This window comes from Ogataea parapolymorpha, chromosome II (assembly GCF_000187245.1).
Source record: "Ogataea parapolymorpha DL-1 chromosome II, whole genome shotgun sequence".
Taxonomy (NCBI): Eukaryota; Fungi; Ascomycota; class Pichiomycetes; order Pichiales; family Pichiaceae; genus Ogataea; species Ogataea parapolymorpha.
In genome coordinates, this window is record NC_027865.1 from 916,931 (window position 1) to 942,833 (window position 25,903).

Here is a 25,903-nt window from a genome sequence, read left to right on the forward strand (position 1 = left end):
ATGTTTGGTTGACGCACTACCGGGGAACTAATGTTTCGAATATATTTTTTATAAAGCAAAAAAAAAATTTGCCCTTATAAACATTAAAGCATGTCGACAGCCGCACAATTACAACTGCCTGAAGAGACGTTTCAGCAGCTGAAACAGCAGCTGAGTGCCAAGCTTGCTGAGATGAACGTGACAGAAGACTCTGAGTACGTTGCAGAGTTCATTTTAGTGCTGATATCAAACGACAAGAGTCCCATGAGCATCATGGAAGAGTTGAGTGCCTTATTTGGCGATATCATCACATTGGAGTTCATTCAGAGCGTTTTTGGTGAGATCCAGCGATTAAGAAATGGCGGAGTCGCCCCTGAAGAACAGCCACAGCAACCTATACAAGAAACAACCGAGAGACAACAAGTGCGCTTTGACGAGGCTCCTCAGTCAGAAAGCATGGAGGGCGTCAGCCGGACAAGTGCTCCAACAGGACCCCGTTCATTTGTGGAAAGAAAGAATGGAAACGGAATCTCAAAGTCCGCCAATACAAACGGAAAGAAGAACTTTGCGTTGAAAAATCAGAAGAATTTCATGCAGGCAATGAACATGGCGATGATGAACAACGGACAGATGGCCAACTTTGCCACGCGCAAGGCGAATGGCAGATGTAAGGATTTCCCTCATTGCCCGAACAAAAACTGCCTATTCATGCATCCTACAAAGCCATGTTTTGCTTATCCAAACTGCCCAAATCCTCCAGGCACATGCAGCTATTTACATCCTGGTGAGGATGATGAACTGATGGCTGAGCTGGAGAAGACGAGACAAGAGAGATTGGCGAAGTTGCAGAACGGCAACCAGAACAGGTTTATGAACCAGGTCTCTCAGCAGATTGGCATGCAACTGCAAAATACGGGAATCACGCTGTGCAAATTTGGTGCTGTGTGCCAAAAGGAGCTGTGTCCGTTTGGACACCCTACACCAGCCAATAAGGATGCCAAGGTGATTGTCTTGCAATGGTGTACGGACAATAAGAACTGCGCAGACCCGGAGTGCCAGAAGGCCCACTCTTCGCCAAACTACAAGCCTTCCGAGGCGCAAAGTGCCCCTGCTGCTGGTCCAGAAAAGACGTTGGAACAATGCAAATTCGGAGCCTACTGCAAGAACTTCCGTTGTCCAAAGCGTCATGCTACGAGTCCTGTTATCTGTCGTGACGGCGCCAACTGCACGCGGATCGACTGCTACTTCACCCATCCTATCGACGAGGACTGCAAGTTTGGAGTGAACTGCAAGAACGCAAAGTGTCCGTACAAACATCCCGAGGGACGCGAGCTGAACTCGGCCAAGAAGAATAATGTCTGGGTGAACGAGCACGTGCATCCGAGCGAGCGTCCATTTGCTGTTCCTGAAGACCAGGTGATGGAGCATGCGCAGACCTAACGAGTGTATATTAGCGTAAGAATATTTTTCGATGGAGTCCATCATCTGTCATCACGTACGATAAGATTATAATGTTTTGGCTGGCAGAGAGACAGAGTTGCATGGCCGTTGAACCTTTTCGATTCAATTAATTATATAAGAAATAATTTATTTTATTTATCTTAATTTATTTTGTTTTCAAGAAATCAGTTAATTAATGGCAGACAACGAGTCGCAGAGCTGGTTGTTTGCAAAGCGGCCGCCATCTACATCTCCATCTAAACAGATATATTACCCATACTTAGTATCTCTTCTTGGTAGCCAGAGCCTCGTCGGCGTAGACGTCCAATGGAGAGTCGGTAAGAGCGAACTCCTTCCACAAGCTTGGAGTCAAGAAACCGTAGGTAGAACCAATGGCAGCGAAACAAGCCTTCAAAGTGTTCTCAGTAGTTCTGGTAGAACCAGAGGAGGTGGTGTAGATGTCCTCAATACCGGCAAATTGCAACATGGTCTTGACGGCTGGAGAAGCAACGATACCGGAACCTCTTGGGGCAGGGATCAATCTGACGTTGACGGAACCACACTTACCAGAACACTTGTTGGCAATAGAGTGAGGAGCACCAAGGTTGGAGCCCCAGTAACCTCTTCTGACTGGAATCAGAGCCAGCTTGGCAATGATGATGGCACCTCTGATGGCAGTGGCCAACTCCTTGGCGACCTTGATACCAAGACCAACGTGGCCGTTGGAGTCACCAACGACAACGACGACCTTCATTCTGGTTCTTTGACCAGCTCTGGTCTGCTTTTGAACAGACAGAACCTTCATGACCTTGTCCTGGAGACCTGGAACAAGCTCATCAATGATTTGGTACTCCTTAACTGGCAGGGAGTGGAGGTAGATCTCCTCCACAGAGGTGATTTTCTTGGCCTTCACGAGTCTTCCGAGCTTGGTGACTGGGACCCAGCTCTTCTCATCGTCTTGACCTCTTCTGCCTCTTCTTGGGCCTCTTCTTGGACCGCCTTGTCTTGGTGCACCGGACATGTTTATAAGTGTGTTATTGACGTCGGAATGTTACGTGGAAAGCCGGGGGTAGTGGTTTTCAATCGACGTTGATGATAAAAAATAGGATGAAAAGCTGAAAAAAATTGCACCGGAGTGGACCCTCAGGTCGAGTCATGTGACGTTTCCCCAGGGTTCGCGTGCCCTGCGAAAAATTATTTATTTCTTATCACATGACTACTCCTAATCGACCGGACGATCGACCGTGACTAATTACAGGAAACCCTGGATAATTAATCTTGAATAATTACCATGACGTCTCCTGTTCCGATTTCGATGCTGAGCAACTCGCTCAAGCAGACCAGCCTCGCCACCTCTCCCAACGCGGTCTCCACCTCCCCAACGACCTCTTATCTAGACCAATACCGCCCGAGAACCAAGTCCATCACCAAGAGCACCAAGACTCTGAAGCCATTTTCCACAGGTGACATCAAAATCTTGCTGCTCGAAAACGTGAACCAGACAGCCATCGATATCTTTGGCGCTCAAGGCTACCAGGTCGAATTCCACAAGACCTCGCTCGGTGAGGAAGAGCTTATCGAAAAGATCAAGGACGTGCATGCCATTGGTATTCGTTCCAAGACCAAACTGACGGCCAATGTGCTGAAACACGCCAAGAACCTGCTGGTCATCGGATGTTTCTGTATCGGAACTAACCAGGTGGACCTTGAATACGCTGCTGAGGCCGGTATCGCCGTGTTCAATTCGCCATTCTCCAACTCCCGTTCCGTGGCAGAGCTCGTGATCTGTGAGATCATTGCTCTTTCGAGACAGCTCGGCGACCGCTCGATGGAGCTGCACAACGGCGTCTGGAACAAGGTCAGCGCCAAATGCTGGGAAATCCGTGGAAAAACGCTGGGAATTGTTGGCTATGGCCACATCGGCTCCCAGCTGTCTGTTCTGGCTGAGGCTTTCGGTATGAACGTCATCTACTACGACGTCTTGATGATCATGGCGCTCGGCACGGCCAAACAGGTCTCTTCTCTAAACGAGCTGCTTGCCAACTCCGACTTTGTCACCTTGCACGTTCCAGAAACTCCAGACACCAAGAACATGATCTCGAGCCCCCAGCTGGCCACCATGAAGGATGGTGCGTACTTGTTGAACAACGCCAGAGGCACGGTCGTGGACATCCCTGCTCTGATTGACGCCCTGAAGGTCGGAAAGCTGGCCGGTGCCGCCTTGGACGTGTATCCGCAAGAGCCCGCCAAAAACGGTCCTCTGTTCAACAACGAGCTTAACGAGTGGACTTCGGAGTTGCAGTCTTTGAAAAACGTCATTCTCACCCCGCACATCGGCGGCTCGACAGAAGAGGCCCAAAGCGCCATTGGTGTCGAGGTGGGCACTGCATTGACCAGCTACATCAACGAGGGCTCCTCGATCGGCGCGGTCAACTTCCCAGAAGTCTCCTTGCGCGGTCTTGATCTGGACCAGGAGAACGTCGTCAGAGTGCTGTACATCCATCAGAACGTGCCAGGTGTCCTGAGAACTGTGAACGAGATCCTGTCCTCTTACAACATCGAGAAACAGTTCTCCGACTCGAGAGGCGACATTGCGTACCTGATGGCCGATATCTCGGGCGTGAATCTGCAGGAGATCAAGTCGCTGTATGAGAAACTGGAAAACACCCCATACAAAATTATCACCAGACTCCTGTACTGAACGTACTGAGTGTTTATAGACGTTTGGCTAGAAAATAATTTGACTCTCAAATTTCTTTATTTTTAATTTTTTCAGTGGCAAAATGACGGCAATCACTTCTGCAGCCCCATACCTCTCGCTTCTGGAAGAACACGATCCAGACCTCAAGGTGTACGCTTTGAGGTCGCTGAACAACGTGGTCGACCAATTGTGGGCGGAGATTGCGAACAATATCGCCGAAATCGAACAGCTGTACGAGGACGAGCATTTCGCCAACAGACACCTTGCTGCTCTGGTGGCCTCGAAAGTGTACTACAATTTGGGCGACTACGACTCCTCCGTGAAGTACTCACTGCTCGCGGGCAAGGAATTCAACGTGGACGAAAATACAGAGTACTCACAGACCATTGTGTCCAAGTGCATCAACCAGTACATCTCGCTGTCGCGGGCCAAGTTCTCCGACGATAAGGTGGCCATTGACCCGCAATTGACGAGCATTTTTGAGACAATGGTGCACAAGTGCGTTGTCCAGGGAGAGCACAAGCTTGCTTTGGGAATTGCCCTCGAGAGTTACCGACAGGACATTGTCACGTCCATTATCGATACATTGGCTAGGGAAAGCAGCAGCGAAGAGACCGTTTCCAGCTTGATCGGCTACATCCTCACCTGCTGCACCACTGTCTCCTACAACATCGATTTCCGTACCAGAATTCTCAACTCTCTAATCTTGACCCTCGTCTCGTTCAACAACCCAGATTACACCATCATCACCAAAATCATCGTGCAGCTCAACGATTTTAAGCTTGTTCACAAGATCTTCAAGGACCTCATGGGATCGCACGAGAAAGCACTTATTGCGTTCCAGATTGCCTTTGATCTCGTCAGCGTCGCCTCGCAGGAACTGCTCACAAAAACTGCAGAAATCATCGACTCAGATCCAGCTCTGGATAAGTCCAACAAAAACGTGGTCAAGCTCAGAAAGATTCTCTCAGGTGTGCCAACATGTGACCTGGACATCACGTTCCTTTCAGACAACAACAATACCGACATTTCGATCCTTAACACATCGAAAAAAGTATTGGACGGAAGAAATTCCATTTTCCACTCTGCGGTGACATTCCAGAATGCCTTCATGCACGCGGGAACTACCGACGACTCTTTTTTCAGATCCAACCTAGAATGGCTTGGAAAGGCCAACAACTGGTCGAAGTTTTCGGCAACAGCAGCACTGGGTGTTATTCATAAAGGAAACTTGTCTCAGGGCAGGACTGTGTTACAACCATATTTACCAGGAAGTACGCCTTCCCCATACACCAACGGAGGATCGCTCTTTGGCTTGGGTTTTATCTATGCCGGCCACGGGGCAGAGGTGATTGAATATCTTAGAAAAATCGTGGTTGATAACAGCAACTCCGCTGACAATAAGAACACAGATATCATTTTGCATGGTGCATGTTTGGGGCTTGGTGTGGCTGCCATGGCTCTTGGGGATGAGGCTATTTACGAGGAGTTGAAAACAATCTTGTACACCGACTCTGCGATTTCCGGTGAGGCCGCCGCTTTTGGAATGGGTCTTGTGATGTTGGGATCCGGAAACGAGGCAGCTATTCACGACATGTTGGCATACGCCCAGGAAACTCAACACGAAACCATCATTAGAGGTCTTTCCATCGGGATCGCTCTTCTTTGCTACGGAAAGGAGACAACAGCCGAACCAGTGATTGAGAAACTGATAGAGCATCAGGACTCCATTCTTCGATACGGTGGATGTTTCACATTGGCTTTGGCCTATTGTGGAACTGCAGACAACAATGCAATCAGAAGACTTTTGCACATTGCCGTTTCTGACTCGTCGGACAACGTGAGAAGAGCTGCTGTGATGGCGCTTGGGTTCATTTTGCTGCGTGATTACACTACTGTCCCCAAGATTGTCGAGCTGCTTTCTGAATCCTACAACCCTCACGTGAGATACGGCACTGCCATGGCTTTGGGAATTTCATGCGCTGGTCGCGGTCTGCAGGCAGCCATCGATGTGCTTGAACCTTTAACCAAAGATGCTACCGATTTTGTTAGACAAGGTGCCACCATTGCGAAATCCATGATCTTAATACAACAGAATGAAAAGACTTATCCTAAAGTGAAGGAATTTAGAGAACAGCTAGTCAAGACGGTGTCCAACAAGCACGAGGATTCTCTCGCCAAATTCGGTGCTGCACTGGCCGAAGGTATTTTAGATGCTGGCGGAAGAAATGTCACTATCCAACTTGAACATGCTCAGACTAATACACTGAACATGAAAGCAATTGTGGGATTGACTCTGTTCTCACAGTTCTGGTACTGGTTCCCACTTACCCATTTTCTTTCTTTGTCATTCAGTCCAACTGCCATTATCGGTGTCACGGAGGACCTGAAGGTGCCGAAATTCAAGATCAACTGCCACACCAAGCCAGAGGTCTTCAGCTATCCACCTAAGTCAGAGGCCCAGGTGGAGAAACAGCCAGACAAGATTGCCACGGCTGTTCTTTCGACTACTGCCCGTGCCAAAGCCAGAGCTGCAAAGAAGGACAAGGCTAAGAAAGACGCCAAGGATGAAGATAAGATGGACGTCGATGAAAAGAAGGAAAAAGTGGAGGAGGAAAAAGAGAAGAAGGTCGAGCCTGAGGCCACTGAGAGTACCACAGAGACGCAGCCAGAATCCTTCTACGTGAAAGAGCCATACCAGTTTGAGAACATGACCAGAGTTGTGCCTGCTCAGCTGAAGTACGTCACATTTTCGAAGAACGAGAGGTTTGTCCCGGTGAGGAAGTTCAAAGGAATGGGAGGAATCGTTGTTTTGCAGGACCTGTCTCCAAACGAGCCAATTGATAGAATCAAGACTGTGAGAGAAAAGAGCAATACTGAGGCTCCTGTGCCCGAACCGTTCACCATCGACCCTGAAATCGACAAGGAGTTATTTGAAGAGAGCGAGTAAGCGATTAATTGAAGGTTTCTATTTAAATCTACCAAGGGCTCCTTCGAGAACATCCTTCTCTGGTTGGATGCCCTTTGAAAAGTCGTGTTTCTGTCTCCTGAGCAGTTTTTCTCTCTCAAGAGCACGTTCGATCCGCTTGGCCCTCTCGTTGATGACGTTTTGACGCAGCTTCCGTTTGGCTTTACGGACCGTGGAGTTCTTGCCCTTGACCTCGGGCTTGATCTTCTTTTCGATCTCCTGTCCAGGCTGCGAGGGTTGCAGCTCCGCAAGGTCTTTAGCAGTGAGTCTTTTGGATGGGGCGCGCTTATCAACGCTACCGATCACGTTAGGGTCCAGCGTGATCATGTCAGGCTGCAATTTGTTGAGCAAAGATCTGACCTCCGTCTGTTGTCTTTGTTTTGCTGTCTCGTACGGATTGACTTCCAGTGCATCGAAGTTAGCCTCTCCAGCACCCGGCACAATAACCGAGGAGATCCCTTTACTATGTCCACAGCCCAATATATCCTCGAACGGCACAAACCTCGTGGTCTGGATCTGTGAAGAAGGAATCATGTGATTCATGTATGGCGAATTCTGGTGGGTCTTCAAGAAGTTCCAGACCGTGATATGGGGCCCCCAGCCCACAGAAACCAGACCCTTGTCGGAAATGTCCACTGTATTAGCTTGTGTTGGAGTGTAATATGAATCTATCTCTTTAAAATTGCGAATGTCCCATAATTTGAGCGTTTTGTCTGCTCCTGCAACGACCATGTGCCTTCCGTCTCTGTTGACCGCAAGGGCCCGCACAGGCCCGCGACAGGCAAGAACTTTGGCCAGCGGAGTGGGCATGCTGGGCGACCACAGAGTTACCTGGCCATTAGCGTGTCCTAGATGCATCACCGCGTTCCACGGGTTCTGTCTCATGCACTGAGTGGGGCCCAGCTTCGTGCGATGCTCAGCAACCAGCTCTCCCGTGGAAACGTCGTGGTACTTGAGGAACCCGGTGTTTCCTGCTGACGTAAGCAGGAAATGGTAGGGGAGGAAATCGAGGAGTGTCGAGTCGATATGTTGTTTGAGTCTATGGAGTTCCATTCCTGTTTTGTCGTAGATGAAGACGTATTTCTTCTGCGCGACGGCAAAGTACTGGTTATTATGCAAATATTTGACAGCATGCACGGTTTCGTTGAGATGCAGTTCGCAGTCCAGTTTGCCCAGTCTCCAGTCAAACGAGGCCACATGGCCCTTCTTGCCTCCTATAAGTAGATCGCGGCCGTTTCTCGAGTAATCCAGCGTGTAAGGACCAAATTCTTCCAGCTTGAGCTCGAATCTCTTGTTTGCTGTTGCCTGGTCGACCTCCTTAACTATATCGTCTTGCACAAACTTGTAGGTTTTCTCCATTCCCTCGGCTTCTAAGAAACCTGCATCTTCCTGGAGCAATATTTCTGTATTTTTGGCCGACCGCACCGCATCTCTGTGCTGCTGATCAAGCCTCTTGAGGTTTGCGTTGAGCTTTCTGTCTTTGGAGTAGACAGCCATCTTAAAGATTTTTTCTGATAAATTTTTTTTTGTTCACAGCCTTGAGCGGTTACAAGAAAAAAGGGCAGGGAATTTCCTACGAAGTAGATATGGGTTTTTTCTTTTGGAATAAGGCCCGATCCGAGGTTATCGCGGCTGAATCAACCGAAATTAAGCATGATGAGACAGATGAACTTGTTATTTCTGACACCAGCGCTGTTGTGTCCACGAAATCCTCCAAGTCTTCCAAGACGCTTGGAAGAAGGGGCACCTTAAGACGATTTTTTAGCATGAAACGCAAGCCGCTGGAAGTTGAGCCTTTAAATACAATGGAGACAGCAGTGAACTCCATAGTAGACTCTTCTGAGTACGTCAATGGATCGTACTCGTCTTTTGACGAAACAAGAGCTACCAATTACAGCGGGATGCAGAGCAGCCCAGAGCTGGACAATACAGACGAGTATCCTCATTTGAGACGCAAAGACAGTAAAAAGAGACACAGCCGCATGTCGAACTATCTTAAAAGCAAGGAGCCAGTTAACAAAATGGAAATTTCAAACACAGGGGAAAAGGAACCTCTCCCGATACAACAGCTATTCCAACAGGAATTTGAGGACATAGACAATCAAGAAAACACATTTTTAGTGAACAAGGACGGCTTTTCAGAGAAATCGCAAAAAAAGGGACTCAGGAGGTCCCTTTCCAAGCTGTTTAGTAAAAAGGATAAAGTGAAGACGGAAGGAAACAAATTTGTACGAGACTTTTCAGACAAAAGCAAGCCTGACCCGGTTCCTAATTTTAACTTCCGGTCACTGAGGCTCAATGATACACTGCACAGTATGAACAAGAGACCAGAATCGCCTAATCTTGCAAATGTGGCTGTCTTCCCTGCGGTCTCCAAAATTATGTGCTCGTTTGGGGTGGAATCGGAAACAAGCACCCAATTCGAAGTGTTTGAGCTCCAGAAGGCAACAAAGATGCACCTGAATTCTGTGTGGAATGTGTGGGGAGAGTTTGTTTCCACAAGCAACGAGGATGCCAAGCTCCGCAATAGGGTCATAGACAAGGTGTGGAAAGCAAAACAGCTCAACAAGCTGGCCAACAGGTGCAGCGAGCTGTTTCTAAGCGCTCCGCAGTGCGGAACATCTGAAGAGAACCGTATTCATATTTTCAAGTTCGGCCTATCTCCACGCTACAGAAAAGAGCCACTACTCTACAACAGCGGGCGTGTCGTGATCCGTATCCCCTCAGAAAAAGTCGAAAAAGTGTGGAGGTCAATCCTGGATATTGTTCTGAAAGAGCAACTTCTTTGGAGCAAGCTAGACAACAACGTCGTGGGAATTACTTGGAAGAGGGCCCCTAGCAGACACGAATACAGCCTTATTTTGTGGCTCACAAAGGAAGGCTACGACCACGATAGCGTTTCTGCGCTTATGAATGAGGTGATGCTCCTTTCACCAGATGAGTTGAAGCCGCTATTCACATACTCAAAATACTATGTCAATGCGGACCACACCTACCACGCGATAGATCTGAACGAAAAAAATTAGAATTATTGAAAATATGTCTGAGCTGACGGCGGCCGAAAAAAGACGTCTACTGAGGGAAAGACGGCAAGCCAAGCTTGCAGCCACATCTTCCGACAGACTGGGGAAAATTACTGGTACTGTGGGATCTCATTTGCCGACAGAATCTCCGTTGTCTGCTGAAGATCCTGCCGTGTCAGACATAAGCGAGGCGATGACTCCTGCCATCGACGGAAGTAGCGGCGACTCAGAGCCGTCGATGGACAAGATATTAGAAAATATACTAAGCCAAGGCCACGACCACAATGTGCCGTCAATTCTGCCTGAGGATTTCATGAAGACCATGTCGTCTATTCTCCCTTCAATGAACGATGAGTCCTCAAAGCCGACACCTGCATCACAGAAGAAGCCTTCAGAGTATGAGACGCAGCTTAATGAGTACAACAGGTACCAACTACGAAAGTTCAGACTTGGCTTTACGGTCCTCAGATTTGTGAGTGTGCTCACCCTGGTTTACTTCAAACTCGTGGGGTACACTTTGTTCTACCCGTCATTTGAGCGTCTGGATCACGGGTATGGCAAAATCGATCTATGGAACTGGTTTACCATTCTCGAAGTCTTTTATTCTGTGGTCTACGTGCTCGTTTACAGGTATCTTCCTCAAACACGGGAGAACTCTATTTTCAGCATCATCGAAGGGTTTGTGCCACAGCACTACCGTGGCCGGTTTGAGATGGTTGTCAAGTACAGAGACATTGTTGTGTTTTGGATCAACGACTTGTCGGTCCTTATTTTAGCGCTGGGCTGTCTAGCGTGGCTCAATAATTAGAAAAGCACGAATTTTAAAATTTATTAATGTCTATTTATCGTCCTCGCCAACTACTTGCATCCAAGTCTTGTTTTCTCTCTTCAGCTCTTCGGTGATCTCATCTTTGATCTTTCTGGCAAGGCCCGGGCCCTTGTAGGCAAAGGCAGTGTATAATTGGACAAAAGTAGCCCCTGCTCTGGCAAAATCCAGAGCGTCCTTTCCAGAGCTGATTCCTCCACATCCAACGAGAACGAGGTTACTGTCCTTTGTGTGCTTTCTAAGCAGTCTAAACGCCTTCAATGAGATCTCTTTTAATGGTCTACCAGATAATCCGCCAGCCTGGTTGATGAGGTTCTCGTCGGTGGTGAGCATTTTGTCCTTAGGTCTCTGGACCGTGGTGTTGGACATAATAATCCCATCAACCTTGGCCTGCTTCGCAGCCTTGGCAATGGACTCGATTTCTGGCTCTGTCAGGTCTGGTGCGATTTTCACCAACACGGGAGGCTTGGTAGCCCTGTCCGTGATTTTTCCCGGTAGCAGGTTTCTTTCTGCAACCACCTGAGTGAGCAAATTGGTCAATTTTGCCTCGTTCTGCAAATCACGCAAACCTGGCGTATTGGGCGACGACACGTTGATCACCAGCACGTCCGCATACTCGCCAAACCGCTGCACGCCAGCCACATAGTCCTGAATCTCGTCGCCGGTCTTGTTCTTGCCAAGATTGATGCCTAGCAGCTTGTTGTCTCTAAACGAGTTGTTGGCGCAACTTGGGTTTTTCACAAATAGCTTCTCGTAGCGCTGGCGCAATCTGCCAAGCACGGACCAGTGACCCGAAGAATTGAACCCGTATCTGTTGATCACCGCGTCGTCCTTGCCCAGCCTGAAAAACCGAGGGGCAGGGTTACCCGGCTGAGGAAATGGGGTGACCGAGCCGATCTCGACGTACGAGAAACCAAGGTCCAGCAGCGGGTCAATGGCTTCCCCCTCCTTGTCAAATCCCGCGGCCATCCCCAGAGGGTTGGAGAGTGTTTTTCCGAAGACCTGCACCTGCAGCACCGGATCGTCGACGTCAGCCAACAGTCTAGGAGAGAGGCCGTATTTGAGCATGAACACGCCTAATTTGTGGCCTGTTTCTGCGTCAGTAAGCAGCCGAATCAGTGGACACCACACGTACTCGTTGATGGCAGATCGGGCATCCAGAGAGTAGAGACCCAGGCCGATAGCCAGAACGATGGCTGTGTTTGGAATAAGACGGGCTTGTCTGGCCTGGCGGAACGACGATCTAGAGCTTGCCAGTCGGACTTGACATGCTGCTCGTGTGGAGACAGATGCCTTCAAAACGCCTGGGAAGTGGCTAAAGAGACCTGTTCGGGAAAACATAAGAGAATATTTACAGGACGAGATATTTAAATAATTGCACAGCCGGAGAAATGCTATTTATTGGCATTGCGGACTCTTTCCCAGGCGGAGACAGGACGAGCTGGCTGCGATTGCGGAGACGGGTCCGCCAGGGGATCGGCGTCGAACGGCGAGTCGGCGGAGTTTGTTTCTGTGTAGACTGCGGCTGGCTGTTTGGTGTCGGTTTCGCCGTGTCTGAGCTTGGCCCAGGCGGAGTTCTCATCGCCCTGGTCGGCTAGCCGGCTCTGGACGTCTCGCGGATCCTTGATCCGCAGTTCGGGGTGTTTGGCGGTCTCTGCGAAGTAGGAGGACCAGAAAAAGCTCCGGAACACTCCGTGCGGTGTATGTTGAATAACGTTGTAGATTTTCGACTCTGAACCGTAGTCGTCCTTGGCTTTCTGTACTTCTCGCCGGTAGAGTGCTGGCGCGCCAATCCAGGTGGCGGCCATGCTGCCCAGCACGCCTCCCCAGCCCACTCGCATGGCATTAATCTTGTTCCCCTTGCGGAAGTAGACCGGCAGGCCCATGCCCGCCAGGAGACCCAATGTGGAGCATCCCATGACGAAGAACGCCGTTTTCTGGAAGAAGCGCTGCAATTGGTGTCGCTCGTCGACAGTCAGCTCGTGCTCCGCGTCGTAGAACTCAATGGCGCGATGCTGGGCCTCTTTGAATTCGGGCGAGTTGGTGTCGATATTCATTTAATGTGGCAAGATAAAAATCGCAGATGCGGGTGCGTCAAATATTTTTGCAGTTCCGAGCGGAGCACATTATATAAACCTGGCAGGTAGCCCTCCCGAAATTAAAACATGTCATTGCCAAAAGCCGACGTTCCAGCTCTGAAACCAGTTTTGTTCTTCGACCTCGACATCGCAGAGGCACAGCCTATCTTCAAGAACAAGGCCAGAGCGTACACCAAGGTGGACGTTCTTGGGGGCACCATCAAGTCGCTCGACCCCACGCTGCCCTTCGATGCCAAGGTCATCAGCGGCTTCGATAACATCAGCGGCTACGAGACGGCTCCTTCGGTCGGCAATCTCGACTGCACCTTGTACGTGGATCTGGGAAACAACAACAAGGGCATTGTCCAGTACCTTGGCGTGGTGAGGTTTGAAGGAGAGACAAACAGAGTGCTCGGCAAGGAGACAACCAACATCAGTTTTTCGGACGGCTACGTCACGTGCCAGCCTCGGTTCGAGCTCGACGGCAACGCGTCCAAGGAGACGTGGGTGCACAATCACATCTTCGTCGGCAAGGGCCGTTTCCACAGAGACGCAGACGGCGCTCTCAAGGTCCAGTACTACGTCTACACTTTTAAGGAGTAAATGTAACGAAATGCTTTTTCTGGTTTTCTGCCATTTTAAAAACACGGGCGCTGTCGGACGTGTGACGCACACTAAAGACTCTAACGAGGTGTTTACCTTTGTTAGGTGCACAACTGTCTCCATCTTTGTAAAATACGACGCTACCACGCTGGTCCTGGTTAAATGAACGACCAAGACTACTCGAGTCCGTCGCAGTTCGAAATGGGTCCCTACGAGCACTTCCCGGAGCCGGGAGGCTTCCATCTGGAGGACTCGGACACCCTCCGGTTGCCGCCCCAGACGGCCGATACCTCGACAGAAACAGACACAACGAAGAACGCAGACGACAATGGCGGCCAGACCCGGCGCTCGCGCGCCTCGGGCGAGATCCTGGCGCTGCTGGTGGCCGAATTCAACAAAAACTCAAACCCCAATACCAACGTGCGGAAAGAAATCGCCCTTCGGACAGGAATGACTGAGAGGTCTGTCAGGATCTGGTTCCAGAATCGCCGCGCAAAGGCCCGCAAATTGGAGAAACTACATCAGAGCAACGGGTCCGTCCGCGGGCCCCAACACCCCCTCCACACGTCCGAGGTGTACGAGTCGCAGAGCCGCGAGCCGTCGCTCAAGGACCTCGCCAACCACGCCAAAGTCGACACCGAGATTAACGAGAAGTACAGTCTCATCGACTGCATCTCTGTGTCTGTCGGTCCATGGCAGCGCATTAAGTCAGGCCATCTGGACCCGGACGCTTTCAAAGACGTGCCAAATCTGAGTCCTCGCGTCGTGTATAAGCTCATGGCCACCACAGACCTGCTCATCATGCTCTCGAAAAAGGACCACGAGCTCAACTACTTTTTCTCGGGCGTGTTCCAGAACGAGAAAGTGCTCTTTAGAATCTTCTTCCCGCTTGCCACGGTGGTCACGTGCTCGCTGCTCAACTACAGAACGCAGAAACCGGAGCAGGACGACGTCTCGCGAGAAGCCTCTGCACAGCTGCAACTGCAGCTCGCGGCCCCGCCGAAGTTCGCGGTGCATTTCCTCAAGGATCTCAACACAGGCAAGGAAAACCACAACCAATGGTCGGTTTGCGAGGACTTCTCGGAGGGCCAGCAGGTGGTGACGGCGTTTGTCGGCGAGGGGGGCACCGAAATCCCGCACATACTCACCGGAACGCTGGAGTGCTTGCAGTACCTCAACACATTTGTCGGCACGGCCACCAAGCTGGGTCGGCCCTCATCGTTCCCGGGACCCACCACAGAGCATCCGATTCTGATCTCGCCGTCTCCATTCAACGACGAGCCGTCTTTTGCGCCTCTACAGCAGGACGACCTGCGGCTACTCCGAATAGACGAGCCACCGCAGCTGGAGATGTTCGATGGTCACTATGACGACTCGGGGACGCCGCGGAACGACCTGCTGATAACCAAGCCGAAACCCGAGGACGATAAGGAAGACTTCATCTACCTAGACCAGGGGAACGAATGGACAGACAATATATAGCCAACTCTTTTCGATTACGTCAGCATCGACCACTCAAGGGCACCTACCTAGTCGAAAAAATAAATTTAATGAATACGAAAATAAAGCGGGAGAAGGAAAAGGAACACGAGCCTCCGGAGGCCACAGACGAAGACGAGTACGATCCGGACGACTCGTCGGCCTCATCTTCAGACGAATCGTGTTCTGAGTCGTCGCAGGAGTCGGAGTCGGAGGTGTCAAAACGCGAAATGTCAGAGCGCGAGCAGTTTGAGCTGCAGGCCAAGTATCGGCGGCTGGACCGCGCGCTGGTGCAGCAGCGGACAGAGGTTGCGCGCGAGAACGGCATTCAGGTAGTGTCGACGTCTCTGGACATTGCGGATCAGCTTTTTTCAGAGACCAAGACGTCGATCCAGTCGAATATTGTGGCCAAGGACGCGGCCACTTTAAAGGAGATCGGATTACAGGCGAAGCTAGCGACGCGGAACTTGAAGCTGGGACGGTCCGAGCGCGTTCTGAACTTCAACGAGTTCAGCAGCAATTTTCTGCGATTTTTCGCTGCCGAGGACGACGTGGTCGATGTAGACTCGCCGATCGACCGCGGGATGGCCCGTTTTGACTGGATCAAGGCTGGGCTGCTATATGCCAACTGCTCGCGGCGCGTGCCGAGCGCTGAGTTCCTGCTGGGACCGCTGGAGATTACGCGAAAGACGCGCGTCTCGCGGCCGCGACTTCAGGACGATTCCAAGAGTGGCGCGTCCAGGACGGCCAGCAAACGCAGTGCGTCCGAGCTGATGGAACAGGACCGTCAGGACGATACGACGGCGAACTCCGAGCGCTGTTTCCGTAAACTGCGCACGCTCAACATGGCCCGCAAAAACCTGTTTGAGTTCTTTATCGACCCAAAGTCGTTCGCCAGGTCGGTCGAGAACCTGTTCTACACCAGCTTCCTCATCAACCATGGCAAAATGATTCTGGGACGCGACGCGTCGGGCGTCCCGTACGTGCAGGAGGCAAACCCAGAAACTTTTAAAGACCTCCCCCGCTACGTCAACCGAGACGACTCCAAATCGCACATCATATTTAATCTTGATCACGTGACCTGGAGGGGCCTGATCGACCGGTTCAATATACAGGAAGCGTTTTTATAGACACAACTAGACTTTGTACTCGTCCAGCTCGCACAGGGGCCACTTGCGCACGACGCTTTTCCCGATCGGCGTCCTCACGCCGCTTTCGTACAGCTCGATGCCTGCCCAGCCAATCATCGTAGCGTTGTCTGTGCACAGCCGCGGCTCTGGGAAGTAGAAGTGCTTGATTTCCGGTAGCTCGGCACGGAGCATGGTTCGCAGCATCGTGTTTGCTGCGACACCGCCCGAGCACACAAAGCTGTCGACCTGGATGTTTTTGAGCCGCATCGCGAGCTTGATTTTGGTCACCATGTGCTGGAACACCGTCTGCGCGAGACGGTAGCCGGCGCGGGCTTTTTGGGCGTCCGTCAGCGTCCCGTCGGGATAATACTTCGACATATTGGTGCGCACCTGCGAGATAAACGAGCCAAATGAGTACGCCAGCATGTTCTTGCGGCCGGGGACGTTGAGCAGGGGCTCTTTGATGTCAAAGTCGACTGGCTGGCCCCATTCGTGGCTGTGCTGCTCCAAAAACGCTGCGAGCTCCTTGCCGATCATATTCCCGCGAAATCCCAGCTCACGGCCGCACTTGTCGAGCGCGTCGCCCGCAGCGATGTCAATCGTGTCGACGAGGATCTCGTGGTCCACCAGACTGCGGCTCAGGACGCACATTGTGTGGCCGCCGCTGGCCATGAGGCTGAGGAACGGAAACTGCGGTTCTTGCCCGTTCGACGCGAGTCGCGGCGTCAGCAGGTGCCCCAGCATGTGGTGGACGCCGACGAGCGGCACGCTCCATGCAATACTGAGCCCCTGCGCCAGCTGGTAGCCGCCGACGAGCGAGCCCACCATGCCGGGGCCACGGGTCGCGCAGACGAGATCTGGCCGATCCAGGCCAGTCCAGCCGTGTTTGGCAAGCAACTCGCTCGTGAGCACCGCCACCTGCGTCCTGTTGTGCACTGCCGCGTCCGTGGGGATCACTCCGCCGGCCTGCGCAGAGTCCAGCGTCTGCTTGCTCTCCTCGACGACACGGGGCGGCTGTGCAGGATCAAACCTGTCAAGCAGCGTCACACACGCGTCGTCGCACGACGTCTCGATCGCCAGCACACGGTACGTCCGCGCCTGGTGCCAACATCGAGACACTGTCTTGATTCGTAGCATGGCTGTGCAAGAGATGTAAATTTTTGCAACGTCGGGTAAATCACAAAATATTTAATTTATTTTATATTTTTGGTGTACATTGAGCCACATACCTTCTTCCCCGGTCGGCGCATAGTATCACGATTTGGACTGCACCGTGTATGAACAACTAGCTGGTGACATATAGAGCACATCTACACTTCATGTCCAACGTGCTGTCGACATCCAACATCGCTGTGCCGGACCTCGAGACCCACAACAGGCCGTTGTCTGCGGGAGGCCAGATTCCGCAGGACGCCCCCAGCAGGGCACCCGAAACGTACCATCCGCGTCTTCTGCACTGCTTTTTGGCGGGCGGGATTGGCGGAATGGTGGGGGACTCGCTGATGCACTCGCTGGACACCGTCAAAACGCGGCAGCAGGGGGCCCCGAACGTGGCTCGGTACAAAAACACCATCCCGGCATATCTGACGCTTCTGCGCGAGGAGGGCCTGCTGAGAGGCCTCTACGGTGGGTACGGGGCGGCTATGCTGGGCAGTTTTCCCAGTGCGGCGTGTTTTTTCATCACTTACGAGTCCACCAAACGAATCGCGATAGACGAGTACGGTCTGAACGAGACCTTCACGTATTTGGGCGCGGGATTTCTGGGCGACTTTGTGTCGTCGATTTTCTACGTGCCGTCGGAGGTGCTCAAGACCAGACTCCAGCTACAGGGAAGATACAACAACACGGTCTTCCACTCTGGCTACAACTACACAGGAACGTTCAACGCCATCTCAACGATAATCCGCACAGAGGGATGGCAGACCCTTTTCTACGGATACAAGGCGACGCTAGTGCGAGATCTGCCCTTTTCGTCGCTCCAGTTTGTGTTTTACGAAAAGTTCCGACAGTTCGCATACCAACTCTCTCACCGGTCCGCGGATCACGACCCGCTCTCGCTTTCCATGGAGTTGCTCACAGGTGCTGCCGCAGGCGGCCTTGCAGGGACGTTGACCACGCCCCTCGATGTCATCAAGACGAGAATGCAGACACAGAACAAGAACGCCACGCCCAATGACCTGCTCACCTCCAACTCCATCCTCCGCGGCCTGTTCACCGTGTACCGCAACCAGGGCGTCGTGGGGCTGTTTAGCGGTGTGGGGCCCCGCTTTATCTGGACCAGTGTCCAGAGCAGCGTGATGCTGCTGCTATACCAATTCTGTCTCAGAGCGTTATCTACAGGCGAATTGACCTTCGCATGACATAGATTGTACATAGAATAGACCATCTAGATTCCATTTCTAGCACCGTTCAAACACCCGGTACAGGCCCGGTAGGTTGGCGATTTCCACCACGTCCCGCGCGAGCCCTGCGTGGGGGATGAGCCGTTTCTTTAACAGAGGGCAGATCGTCGTCTCGAGCACCTCGCCGATATTGTCGTCGTTCTCGCTGGCGGCCGGTACGTATAGCAATGCCAGCTGCTGCAGCAGGCCACCAAGACACTTTTTCTCATCCTCCCAGTCTAGCTTCGTGCCACTTCTGTACAGGAACAGGGCCAATTTTGAGAGATCCGGCTCGTAGCCCTTCACCAGCAACGGCAGAGTTGCGATTTTCGGATTTTGTGCGTCGTCGTCGATCTCAATAGAAAAATATTCCTTGAACATGTCCCTCATCTCTACGAAAATTTGCAAAACCTCGTCCATTTGGTCGGTGAGCCCGTTTTCCAGCAGCAGGTCTGCAATGCTGACGGGCTGAGAAAGTCGCAAACAGCCGAAGTTGCTGAAATCGGCAAGCCCGATCTGGTAAAACAGCTCGTAGCACAGAGCACCGTAGTCCGCAATGTACAGCTTGACGTCATGCTGGAAACACATCAGCCGTTTCAGGGAGTCGACAACGCCGATAAACGTCAGCTTCGAAAACACCTCCGTTAGTCTGTCGTCTGCCGCCTGCTCCACCTCCTCTTTAAGCTCGAAAATGCTTTTGAGCTTCACTTTTGCGCGCTGTGTGGGACTAGCCGCGTTATCGACGTTGTCGACGCTGGTTTTTTGGCTCAGGTACGTCGTCAGCGTCGGCTGCGAGAAATCCGTCCGCACCAGCTTGTGTTCACTCGGTCGCTTGTACTGGCTGAACGACGGCAGCGGCCGTAATTTTTTCGGTGTCGAAATTGCAATGTCCGTGGTGGCAGAACGTTTGGGGCTCGGAAGTAGCTGCTGGGTCAGAAACGTGCGCGAAACGTCTGTGTTGGCAAGAACTTCCGCAATTTTTTGTGCAACATGGTCAACTATTTCGTCCTCAAACAAAAACCGCACCTCCCGTTTCGTGGGATGGACGTTCACATCCACGTTCACCGAGTCCAGCTCCAGCGAAAGATACACAAACGGCTTGTGGCCCTTGGGAAGGAAGGTGCTGTATGTTTGAGCAATAGCTCTGCGCAGCGGGTCGCAGCTGACGAGACGGCCGTTGATGAAGAAGATCGGCGGCGTGCTCTTCTTGTTGTCGTAGTTGACATTGGTGATTAGTCCGGTGCATTTCAAAAGACCATAGTCTGTGTGCGGCTCAACTTCAAGCTCCAGAAGCTGGCTGGCCACGGCAGAGCCGTAGATTGCACGCACACGCTCTTTTTGGGACATGCCCGAGCGCAGGGCGATGTCGTTTGCTGCGGTGCCGTACTTCTTGCACGTGAACCCCACGTGCGTTGCGTGGATGGCATACTTGCTCACAATGTCAACTATTTTGGCGTACTCCTCGGCTGGCGACCGCAATGAGTGGAGACGGGACGGGAAGTTGTAGAAAAGGTCTTCCACCACTAGCGTGGTGCCATCTGTGCCGGCGACAGGCTGCGGCTCGGGCGTGCGCGCGTCCAGACGGCCGGCGTCGTAGCGACACTTCCACGCACACGGACTGTCGCGGGTCTTGGTCACGAGCGACACATGCGCTATGTGGGAGATGCTCGCGAGGGCTTCCCCACGGAAGCCGTATGTGGCAATATGTTGGAGGTCTTCGAACTTGCGCAATTTGGACGTGGTGAACCGCTCACACACGATTGCGAGGTCGTCCTTCGCGATGCCGACGCCGTTGTCGGTGATCTGCAGCAGCTTGAGCCCGCCCTCTTTGCACGCGACGTCGATGGAGGTGGCCTGCGCGTCGATCGAGTTTTCCAGCAGCTCCTTGAGCGCGCTGTAAGGGGCAAGAACGATCTCGCCGGCGGCGATCCGGTTCACGACGGCCTCCTCTAACGGCCTGATGCGCGGAGTAGTCATAGATGCGTAATAAACTTTTTTTAATTATTTACGCGAGCCCAAGTCGATCGGCTCTGTATCGTCGCACGGCCCGCATCGCCAACAGTGGCGCCACCCGCTGGCATTGCAAAGGACTAAGAAAGTGCTAGGCCGTTCTTTTTGTTCGCTGGAGCTATTATCAAGCGTCTGCAACAAAGAACACCTCTGTCTGGCCCTGTACGCACTTCACCAAACGTCACCAAAAGTTCCGAGTTGGGTAATAGTTGCATGATGGTCCTTTTTAAAAATTTGCAACAGAGTGTTGTTTACTAATATTTGCCATCAGGTGCAATATTAACGCGAGCACGCCTAATAGCCTCGAGTCTGGTTAGCTGATCGGTCACTCGAAAGGTCTGTGTAAAATTCCATATTAGTTTGGTTGCTTTCGCTTGGTCATTACGTCATTATGACATCACTGCAAACTGAGGCCAAGGCATCCTCTGTGGGGTCACCCACGTCAAACGGGTCCGGATCCACGTCCGGCAGAAAGACGCTCGATTTGGAGCCAAACCCTTTTGAGCAATCATTTGCTGGCCCCACGGAACAGGGCTCGTTGGCAAAGCCGAAACAAGCAAACCGCAAGGATCCCAAGCTCCACACCGCCACCTCCCCTCCGGTGCTGACGCCGGGAGGCACCCGACGTACCACCACCTCCAACATGCTGCCCCCGCTACCAGGAATCATGTCACCCGGTGCGCCCTCTATTCCCGGCACCCCGGGCATGTGGTCCAGCATGTTCCAGGGCCCGTCCCAGCAAATGTTGCCATTTGCGTACCCAGTGGGGCCATCTGCAAATACAGGGTCTAATGGGGCACCGCCTACGTCATCTCAGCAACAACAGATGTACAACCAGATTATTGCTAACGCGAAAAGAACAGGTCTCACTCCAAACGAGAGCTCATTGCGAACAGGGCTCACCCCAGGAAGTAACAACACTCTCGCAAACCACAACTATAACATGCTCATGTCGTCAGGTCCCTTCACACCTGGCGGTCTCTCATTCCTAAACATGCCCCCGGTAAAAACTGAGGACAAGCATGAACCACACGAGCCAGCTTCGCATGCCGCACCGTCTGCTCCCGCACCTGCCGCCACAGCCGCACCAGAGACGGCTGAGCCGAAACCAAAGAAACCAAAGACGAAGAAGACCAAGGAGTCCGCAGAACCCGCCTCTGAAAATGGCTCCAAGAACGACAGCCAGGACGAGGAAAAGAGAAAAAGCTTCCTGGAAAGAAACAGAATCGCTGCGTCCAAGTGCAGACAGCGAAAAAAACAGATGGTGCAGAAGATGCAACAGGAACTCAACTTCTATTCTGCGCAGTACGACACGCTGACCCAGCAGGTCGCCGCCCTGCAGGACCAGGTCAAGACGCTGCACTCCATACTGTACAGCCACAAGGACTGCCCGACGCTGACGGAACAGATGGGCGGCGTCGAGAATACCAACAACGTGCTCGGGGCGTTTGCGCCGGTCCACTTGGTGCCAGCGGTGCCGCAAATGATGCTCGTACAAGATACCTCTCGACAGGAGGGCCCCAAGTGAGCGCGACACCCGTGCACCAGAAGGCGGTAAAAAAACCTATTTTTTTCGAAACCACCATCCACCTCCTTCTTATCGCTAGAAATGTCGTTTAGCTACGTGAAGAACGCGGGCAAGTTTTTGTGCATTGGCCGCAACTACCTGGCCCACATCAAGGAGCTGAACAATGCCAAACCGTCCGAGCCGTTTTTTTTCCTCAAGCCAAAGTCGTCTGTGCTTCTTCCTAAACAGGGGCCGGTGCTAGTGCCTCGAGGCACCATTGTCCACCACGAGGTGGAGCTGGCCTGTGTTGTGGGCAAGACTCTCAGAGACCTTGACCCTGCTAGCTTCACGCCCTCGGACGCCCTAGATGCCATCAAGGGTTACGCCCTGGCAATTGACATGTCTGCAAGAAACGTCCAGGACGAGATGAAGAAGAAGGGGCTTCCCTGGACGATTCCAAAAGGGTTCGATACATTTTTGCCCTTATCTGGCTTCATAGGCAAAGACCAAATTGCAGACCCATACAACGTGGAGCTGAATCTGACGGTGAATGGCCAGACTCGTCAAAAAGACATGACAAATCTGATGATATTCCCTATCCACCGCATTCTGACCACAATGTCGTCAATCATGACCATCGAGGAGGGCGATGTGATCCTCACAGGCACGCCAAAGGGCGTTGGGTCAATAGTTCCAGGAGACAAAATCGAGGCCTGGGCCGAGGTTGACGGCAAAAGATTACCGGAAAGTGTTTTGGAGTTGGACGTGGCCGAGAAGCCTGGCCCGTATTTCTACCAAGCTAAATAATGTAACTGTATATCAAAATCTAGTGTCCTAGAAAATGAAAGTCGCTGACTCCTGGGATATCCTGGGGCTGTAGCTTCAGCAGCGTCTGGCAGCATTGCTCAAACGACGAGATCATTGCGTCGATTTGGTCTCTTGTCACCGTGAGAGGGGGACAAAACCTGACCGTTCTGTCGTGAACCTGTTTGCAGGCAATGCCCATTGCGCGCATGAACATACACACGTGCCAGACGGACATGCTGTTCTGCGCTAGTAGCTCGACGTTGATGTCGACACCCGCAATCAGACCAACACCTCGCACCTGCTCGATGAGGTCGTACATGCAGCTGAGTCTTGCGAGCTCGGCGAGCATGTGGGGGCCCTGCTCGGCCACGTTGGCACCAAGATTCTCCTCTTCGTACACTTTGAGGGCCGCCAGTGTGGCAGCACACGCGATGGGCGAGCCGCTATAAGTGGCTCCGTGGGAGTTGGGAGCAATGGAGTCCATGATCTCACTGGAGCTGCACACGACAGAGCACGGGTACAGGCCGCCGGAAATGGATTTAGCAGTGATGAGCACGTCCGGCTTTGATTTGCTCGTGTTTTCGTATCCCCACCGTTTAGTCCCGCAGCGATACGACCCCATCTGCACCTCGTCAGCACACCAGAGTATATTGTACTTATCGCATAGTGCTCTCACGCCGTCCAGATAGCCTGGATTAGGTGGGAAGATTCCGGCCTCACCCTGGATACTTTCGATAATTATTCCTGCGATTTTGTCTCCTTCCAGCTCGAAACACTCCTCGAGTGCTTCCAAATCGTTGAAAGGTAGCAGTTTCCCGTCGCCATATGCGGGACCCACTTTGGGGACAAACGGTCCGTAATTGACGCGTGCGGTCGGATTGGTAGAGCCGGAAGTAACGCCGAGCAGCCTGCCGTGGTAGTTTTTGGCCACCATCATCACCTTGGCCTCGTCTTGAGGAATCTTTTTTTTCACGTACCCCCACGCACGACACAGCTTGATGGCAAACTCAACGGCCTCCCCACCTCCGTTTAGCGTAAGCACGCGTTCAAAGCCAAAAGCCTTGCAAACTTCTTCACAGAATTGGGCATACAGCGAGTGTGTAAAGCCGCGTCCGACCAGGGAGCATTTTTCGTACTGGGCCCTAACGGCCTCCAGAATTTTGGGGTGGTTGTGGCCGGTGTTGACGGCCGAATAAGCGGCCCCAAAATCCAGGTACTCGTTTCCATCGACGTCGGTCACGTGGATGCCAGAGGCAGTGTCAAAGACGATCGGGACAGGAGTGTAGTTATGGGCCGAGTAGGTGCGCTCTTTCAGGAGCAATTCGAGCGATTTTGGCGACGCAGTGATCTTGAATGTCATTGAGGAAAAAGAGGAACAAGAGAGGGGGGAGAGGATGGAAGACTCATTTATAGAATACAGATCTCTTATCAAATGCTACTGCCCCATTAAGAAAGTTCCGATCTGATGATTAATGATTGGTAGGGTAAGCAGGCCAAGGGCAAGAAGAAAAATATACAAGTCTGGCTGTGCAGCGACTTTGCAAGTATTAAAATTTTCTTGACAACAACCGTGTAAATTTCTTAGTCAATTGAAAATGGTGGAAATCAACGAGGTGAAGGAAGGAGGTCACAGCAGAGAGCACAGAACTGCCACACACACGCACATTAAGGGTCTTGGGCTCGACGAATACGGAGCGGCAAAGAAGATCGACGGAGGGTTTGTTGGACAGAACGAGGCCAGAGAGGCGTGCGGGATCATTGTGGACCTAATCAAGTCGAAGAAGATGAGCGGAAAGGCGATCTTGCTTGCTGGAGGGCCGGGAACGGGAAAGACTGCGCTGGCATTGGCCATTTCGCAAGAACTGGGTCCGAAAGTGCCATTCTGTCCTATTGTCGGTTCAGAGTTGTTTTCCGCAGAGGTGAAGAAGACAGAGGCGCTGATGGAAAATTTCAGAAAGGCCATTGGACTGAGAATCAAAGAGACCAAGGAGGTGTACGAGGGAGAAGTGATTGATCTGACTCCAGAGGAGGCCGAGAACCCATTGGGAGGCTACGGCAAGACCATCAACCATGTGATTGTGGGACTGAAAACGTCCAAGGGAACCAAGTCGCTGAAGCTGGACCCATCCATCTACGAGTCGATCCAAAAAGAGCGCGTAAGCATCGGAGATGTGATTTACATCGAGGCAAACACGGGATCGGTGAAAAGAGTGGGCAGATCGGACGCGTACGCCACCGAGTTCGACCTGGAAGCTGAGGAGTACGTGCCTCTGCCGAAGGGAGATGTTCACAAGAAGAAGGAGATTGTCCAGGACGTGACTTTGCACGATCTGGATATTGCCAACGCTAGACCACAGGGAGGACAGGACATTCTGTCCATGATGGGCCAACTGCTCAAACCACGCAAGACAGAGATCACAGAGAAGCTGAGGACAGAAGTCAACAAGGTTGTCTCGAAGTACATCGACCAGGGAGTTGCCGAGCTGGTTCCTGGTGTGCTATTTATTGATGAGGTCAACATGTTGGACATTGAGTGCTTTACGTTTTTGAACAGAGCTTTGGAGTCTTCTATTGCTCCAATAGTGATTCTGGCTTCGAACAAGGGAATGACCACTGTTAGAGGTACAGAAGATTATAAATCACCACACGGCCTGCCTGCCGACCTGATTGACAGACTGCTCATTGTCAAGACTTTGCCATACAACCACGAGGAGATCAGAACCATTGTGATGAAGCGTGCCAAAATTGAGTCTCTCCTGCTAACGCCTCAGGCCCTGGACAGACTTGCACAGATTGCCATGTCCACCTCGCTAAGATACGTGCTGCAGCTTCTTTCTCCGGCAGGAATTCTTGCCAAGGTGAATGGCCGGAGCGAGATCACCGTTGATGAGATTGAAGAGTGCCAGGTGCTCTTTTTGGACGCTAGACGCAGCACTAAAGTCTTGGAGGACTCCAAGGGATATCTATAGGG

At 52.0% G+C, this 25,903-nt stretch overlaps 19 protein-coding genes across 19 annotated transcripts; 12 read left to right on the forward strand and 7 right to left on the reverse strand.

Annotated features, from left to right (window-relative positions):
- Positions 1 to 90: 90 nt before the first annotated feature.
- On the forward strand, positions 91 to 1,419 carry HPODL_05027 (Nuclear polyadenylated RNA-binding protein; the record flags this gene model as incomplete). The annotated part of the gene is made up of 1 exon (XM_014081388.1): positions 91 to 1,419. The coding sequence occupies one exon, from the start codon at positions 91 to 93 to the stop codon at positions 1,417 to 1,419; it is 1,329 nt and encodes a 442-aa protein (XP_013936863.1).
- A 280-nt stretch (positions 1,420 to 1,699) lies between these two features.
- On the reverse strand, positions 1,700 to 2,440 carry HPODL_05028 (40S ribosomal protein S2; the record flags this gene model as incomplete). The annotated part of the gene is made up of 1 exon (XM_014081389.1): positions 1,700 to 2,440. One exon carries the CDS (start codon positions 2,438 to 2,440, stop codon positions 1,700 to 1,702), a length of 741 nt encoding a protein of 246 aa, XP_013936864.1.
- A 270-nt stretch (positions 2,441 to 2,710) lies between these two features.
- Positions 2,711 to 4,120, forward strand: HPODL_05029 (D-3-phosphoglycerate dehydrogenase 1; the record flags this gene model as incomplete). Its single annotated transcript, XM_014081390.1, has 1 exon — positions 2,711 to 4,120. The coding sequence occupies one exon, from the start codon at positions 2,711 to 2,713 to the stop codon at positions 4,118 to 4,120; it is 1,410 nt and encodes a 469-aa protein (XP_013936865.1).
- An 82-nt stretch (positions 4,121 to 4,202) lies between these two features.
- Positions 4,203 to 7,070, forward strand: HPODL_05030 (26S proteasome regulatory subunit RPN2; the record flags this gene model as incomplete). The annotated part of the gene is made up of 1 exon (XM_014081391.1): positions 4,203 to 7,070. One exon carries the CDS (start codon positions 4,203 to 4,205, stop codon positions 7,068 to 7,070), a length of 2,868 nt encoding a protein of 955 aa, XP_013936866.1.
- Positions 7,071 to 7,088: 18 nt separating this feature from the next.
- HPODL_05031 (U3 small nucleolar RNA-associated protein 7) lies at positions 7,089 to 8,585 on the reverse strand (the record flags this gene model as incomplete). Its single annotated transcript, XM_014081392.1, has 1 exon — positions 7,089 to 8,585. The coding sequence occupies one exon, from the start codon at positions 8,583 to 8,585 to the stop codon at positions 7,089 to 7,091; it is 1,497 nt and encodes a 498-aa protein (XP_013936867.1).
- A 269-nt stretch (positions 8,586 to 8,854) lies between these two features.
- HPODL_05032 (uncharacterized protein) lies at positions 8,855 to 10,114 on the forward strand (the record flags this gene model as incomplete). Its single annotated transcript, XM_014081393.1, has 1 exon — positions 8,855 to 10,114. One exon carries the CDS (start codon positions 8,855 to 8,857, stop codon positions 10,112 to 10,114), a length of 1,260 nt encoding a protein of 419 aa, XP_013936868.1.
- Positions 10,115 to 10,304: 190 nt separating this feature from the next.
- HPODL_05033 (uncharacterized protein) lies at positions 10,305 to 10,919 on the forward strand (the record flags this gene model as incomplete). The annotated part of the gene is made up of 1 exon (XM_014081394.1): positions 10,305 to 10,919. One exon carries the CDS (start codon positions 10,305 to 10,307, stop codon positions 10,917 to 10,919), a length of 615 nt encoding a protein of 204 aa, XP_013936869.1.
- Positions 10,920 to 10,949: 30 nt separating this feature from the next.
- Positions 10,950 to 12,278, reverse strand: HPODL_05034 (Dihydroorotate dehydrogenase (quinone), mitochondrial; the record flags this gene model as incomplete). The annotated part of the gene is made up of 1 exon (XM_014081395.1): positions 10,950 to 12,278. One exon carries the CDS (start codon positions 12,276 to 12,278, stop codon positions 10,950 to 10,952), a length of 1,329 nt encoding a protein of 442 aa, XP_013936870.1.
- A 53-nt stretch (positions 12,279 to 12,331) lies between these two features.
- Positions 12,332 to 12,994, reverse strand: HPODL_05035 (uncharacterized protein; the record flags this gene model as incomplete). Its single annotated transcript, XM_014081396.1, has 1 exon — positions 12,332 to 12,994. One exon carries the CDS (start codon positions 12,992 to 12,994, stop codon positions 12,332 to 12,334), a length of 663 nt encoding a protein of 220 aa, XP_013936871.1.
- Positions 12,995 to 13,102: 108 nt separating this feature from the next.
- Positions 13,103 to 13,618, forward strand: HPODL_05036 (uncharacterized protein; the record flags this gene model as incomplete). Its single annotated transcript, XM_014081397.1, has 1 exon — positions 13,103 to 13,618. The coding sequence occupies one exon, from the start codon at positions 13,103 to 13,105 to the stop codon at positions 13,616 to 13,618; it is 516 nt and encodes a 171-aa protein (XP_013936872.1).
- Positions 13,619 to 13,780: 162 nt separating this feature from the next.
- Positions 13,781 to 15,100, forward strand: HPODL_05037 (Regulatory protein PHO2; the record flags this gene model as incomplete). Its single annotated transcript, XM_014081398.1, has 1 exon — positions 13,781 to 15,100. The coding sequence occupies one exon, from the start codon at positions 13,781 to 13,783 to the stop codon at positions 15,098 to 15,100; it is 1,320 nt and encodes a 439-aa protein (XP_013936873.1).
- A 68-nt stretch (positions 15,101 to 15,168) lies between these two features.
- HPODL_05038 (Non-structural maintenance of chromosome element 4) lies at positions 15,169 to 16,227 on the forward strand (the record flags this gene model as incomplete). The annotated part of the gene is made up of 1 exon (XM_014081399.1): positions 15,169 to 16,227. One exon carries the CDS (start codon positions 15,169 to 15,171, stop codon positions 16,225 to 16,227), a length of 1,059 nt encoding a protein of 352 aa, XP_013936874.1.
- A 6-nt stretch (positions 16,228 to 16,233) lies between these two features.
- Positions 16,234 to 17,364, reverse strand: HPODL_05039 (tRNA threonylcarbamoyladenosine biosynthesis protein QRI7, mitochondrial; the record flags this gene model as incomplete). Its single annotated transcript, XM_014081400.1, has 1 exon — positions 16,234 to 17,364. One exon carries the CDS (start codon positions 17,362 to 17,364, stop codon positions 16,234 to 16,236), a length of 1,131 nt encoding a protein of 376 aa, XP_013936875.1.
- Positions 17,365 to 17,546: 182 nt separating this feature from the next.
- Positions 17,547 to 18,587, forward strand: HPODL_05040 (putative mitochondrial carrier; the record flags this gene model as incomplete). The annotated part of the gene is made up of 1 exon (XM_014081401.1): positions 17,547 to 18,587. One exon carries the CDS (start codon positions 17,547 to 17,549, stop codon positions 18,585 to 18,587), a length of 1,041 nt encoding a protein of 346 aa, XP_013936876.1.
- A 39-nt stretch (positions 18,588 to 18,626) lies between these two features.
- HPODL_05041 (Protein required for mismatch repair in mitosis and meiosis as well as crossing over during meiosis) lies at positions 18,627 to 20,585 on the reverse strand (the record flags this gene model as incomplete). Its single annotated transcript, XM_014081402.1, has 1 exon — positions 18,627 to 20,585. The coding sequence occupies one exon, from the start codon at positions 20,583 to 20,585 to the stop codon at positions 18,627 to 18,629; it is 1,959 nt and encodes a 652-aa protein (XP_013936877.1).
- Positions 20,586 to 21,009: 424 nt separating this feature from the next.
- HPODL_05042 (uncharacterized protein) lies at positions 21,010 to 22,146 on the forward strand (the record flags this gene model as incomplete). Its single annotated transcript, XM_014081403.1, has 1 exon — positions 21,010 to 22,146. One exon carries the CDS (start codon positions 21,010 to 21,012, stop codon positions 22,144 to 22,146), a length of 1,137 nt encoding a protein of 378 aa, XP_013936878.1.
- An 81-nt stretch (positions 22,147 to 22,227) lies between these two features.
- On the forward strand, positions 22,228 to 22,932 carry HPODL_05043 (Acylpyruvase FAHD1, mitochondrial; the record flags this gene model as incomplete). The annotated part of the gene is made up of 1 exon (XM_014081404.1): positions 22,228 to 22,932. One exon carries the CDS (start codon positions 22,228 to 22,230, stop codon positions 22,930 to 22,932), a length of 705 nt encoding a protein of 234 aa, XP_013936879.1.
- Positions 22,933 to 22,951: 19 nt separating this feature from the next.
- On the reverse strand, positions 22,952 to 24,292 carry HPODL_05044 (ornithine aminotransferase; the record flags this gene model as incomplete). Its single annotated transcript, XM_014081405.1, has 1 exon — positions 22,952 to 24,292. One exon carries the CDS (start codon positions 24,290 to 24,292, stop codon positions 22,952 to 22,954), a length of 1,341 nt encoding a protein of 446 aa, XP_013936880.1.
- Positions 24,293 to 24,527: 235 nt separating this feature from the next.
- On the forward strand, positions 24,528 to 25,901 carry HPODL_05045 (RuvB-like helicase 1; the record flags this gene model as incomplete). Its single annotated transcript, XM_014081406.1, has 1 exon — positions 24,528 to 25,901. One exon carries the CDS (start codon positions 24,528 to 24,530, stop codon positions 25,899 to 25,901), a length of 1,374 nt encoding a protein of 457 aa, XP_013936881.1.
- Between the last annotated feature and the right edge of the window lie 2 nt (positions 25,902 to 25,903).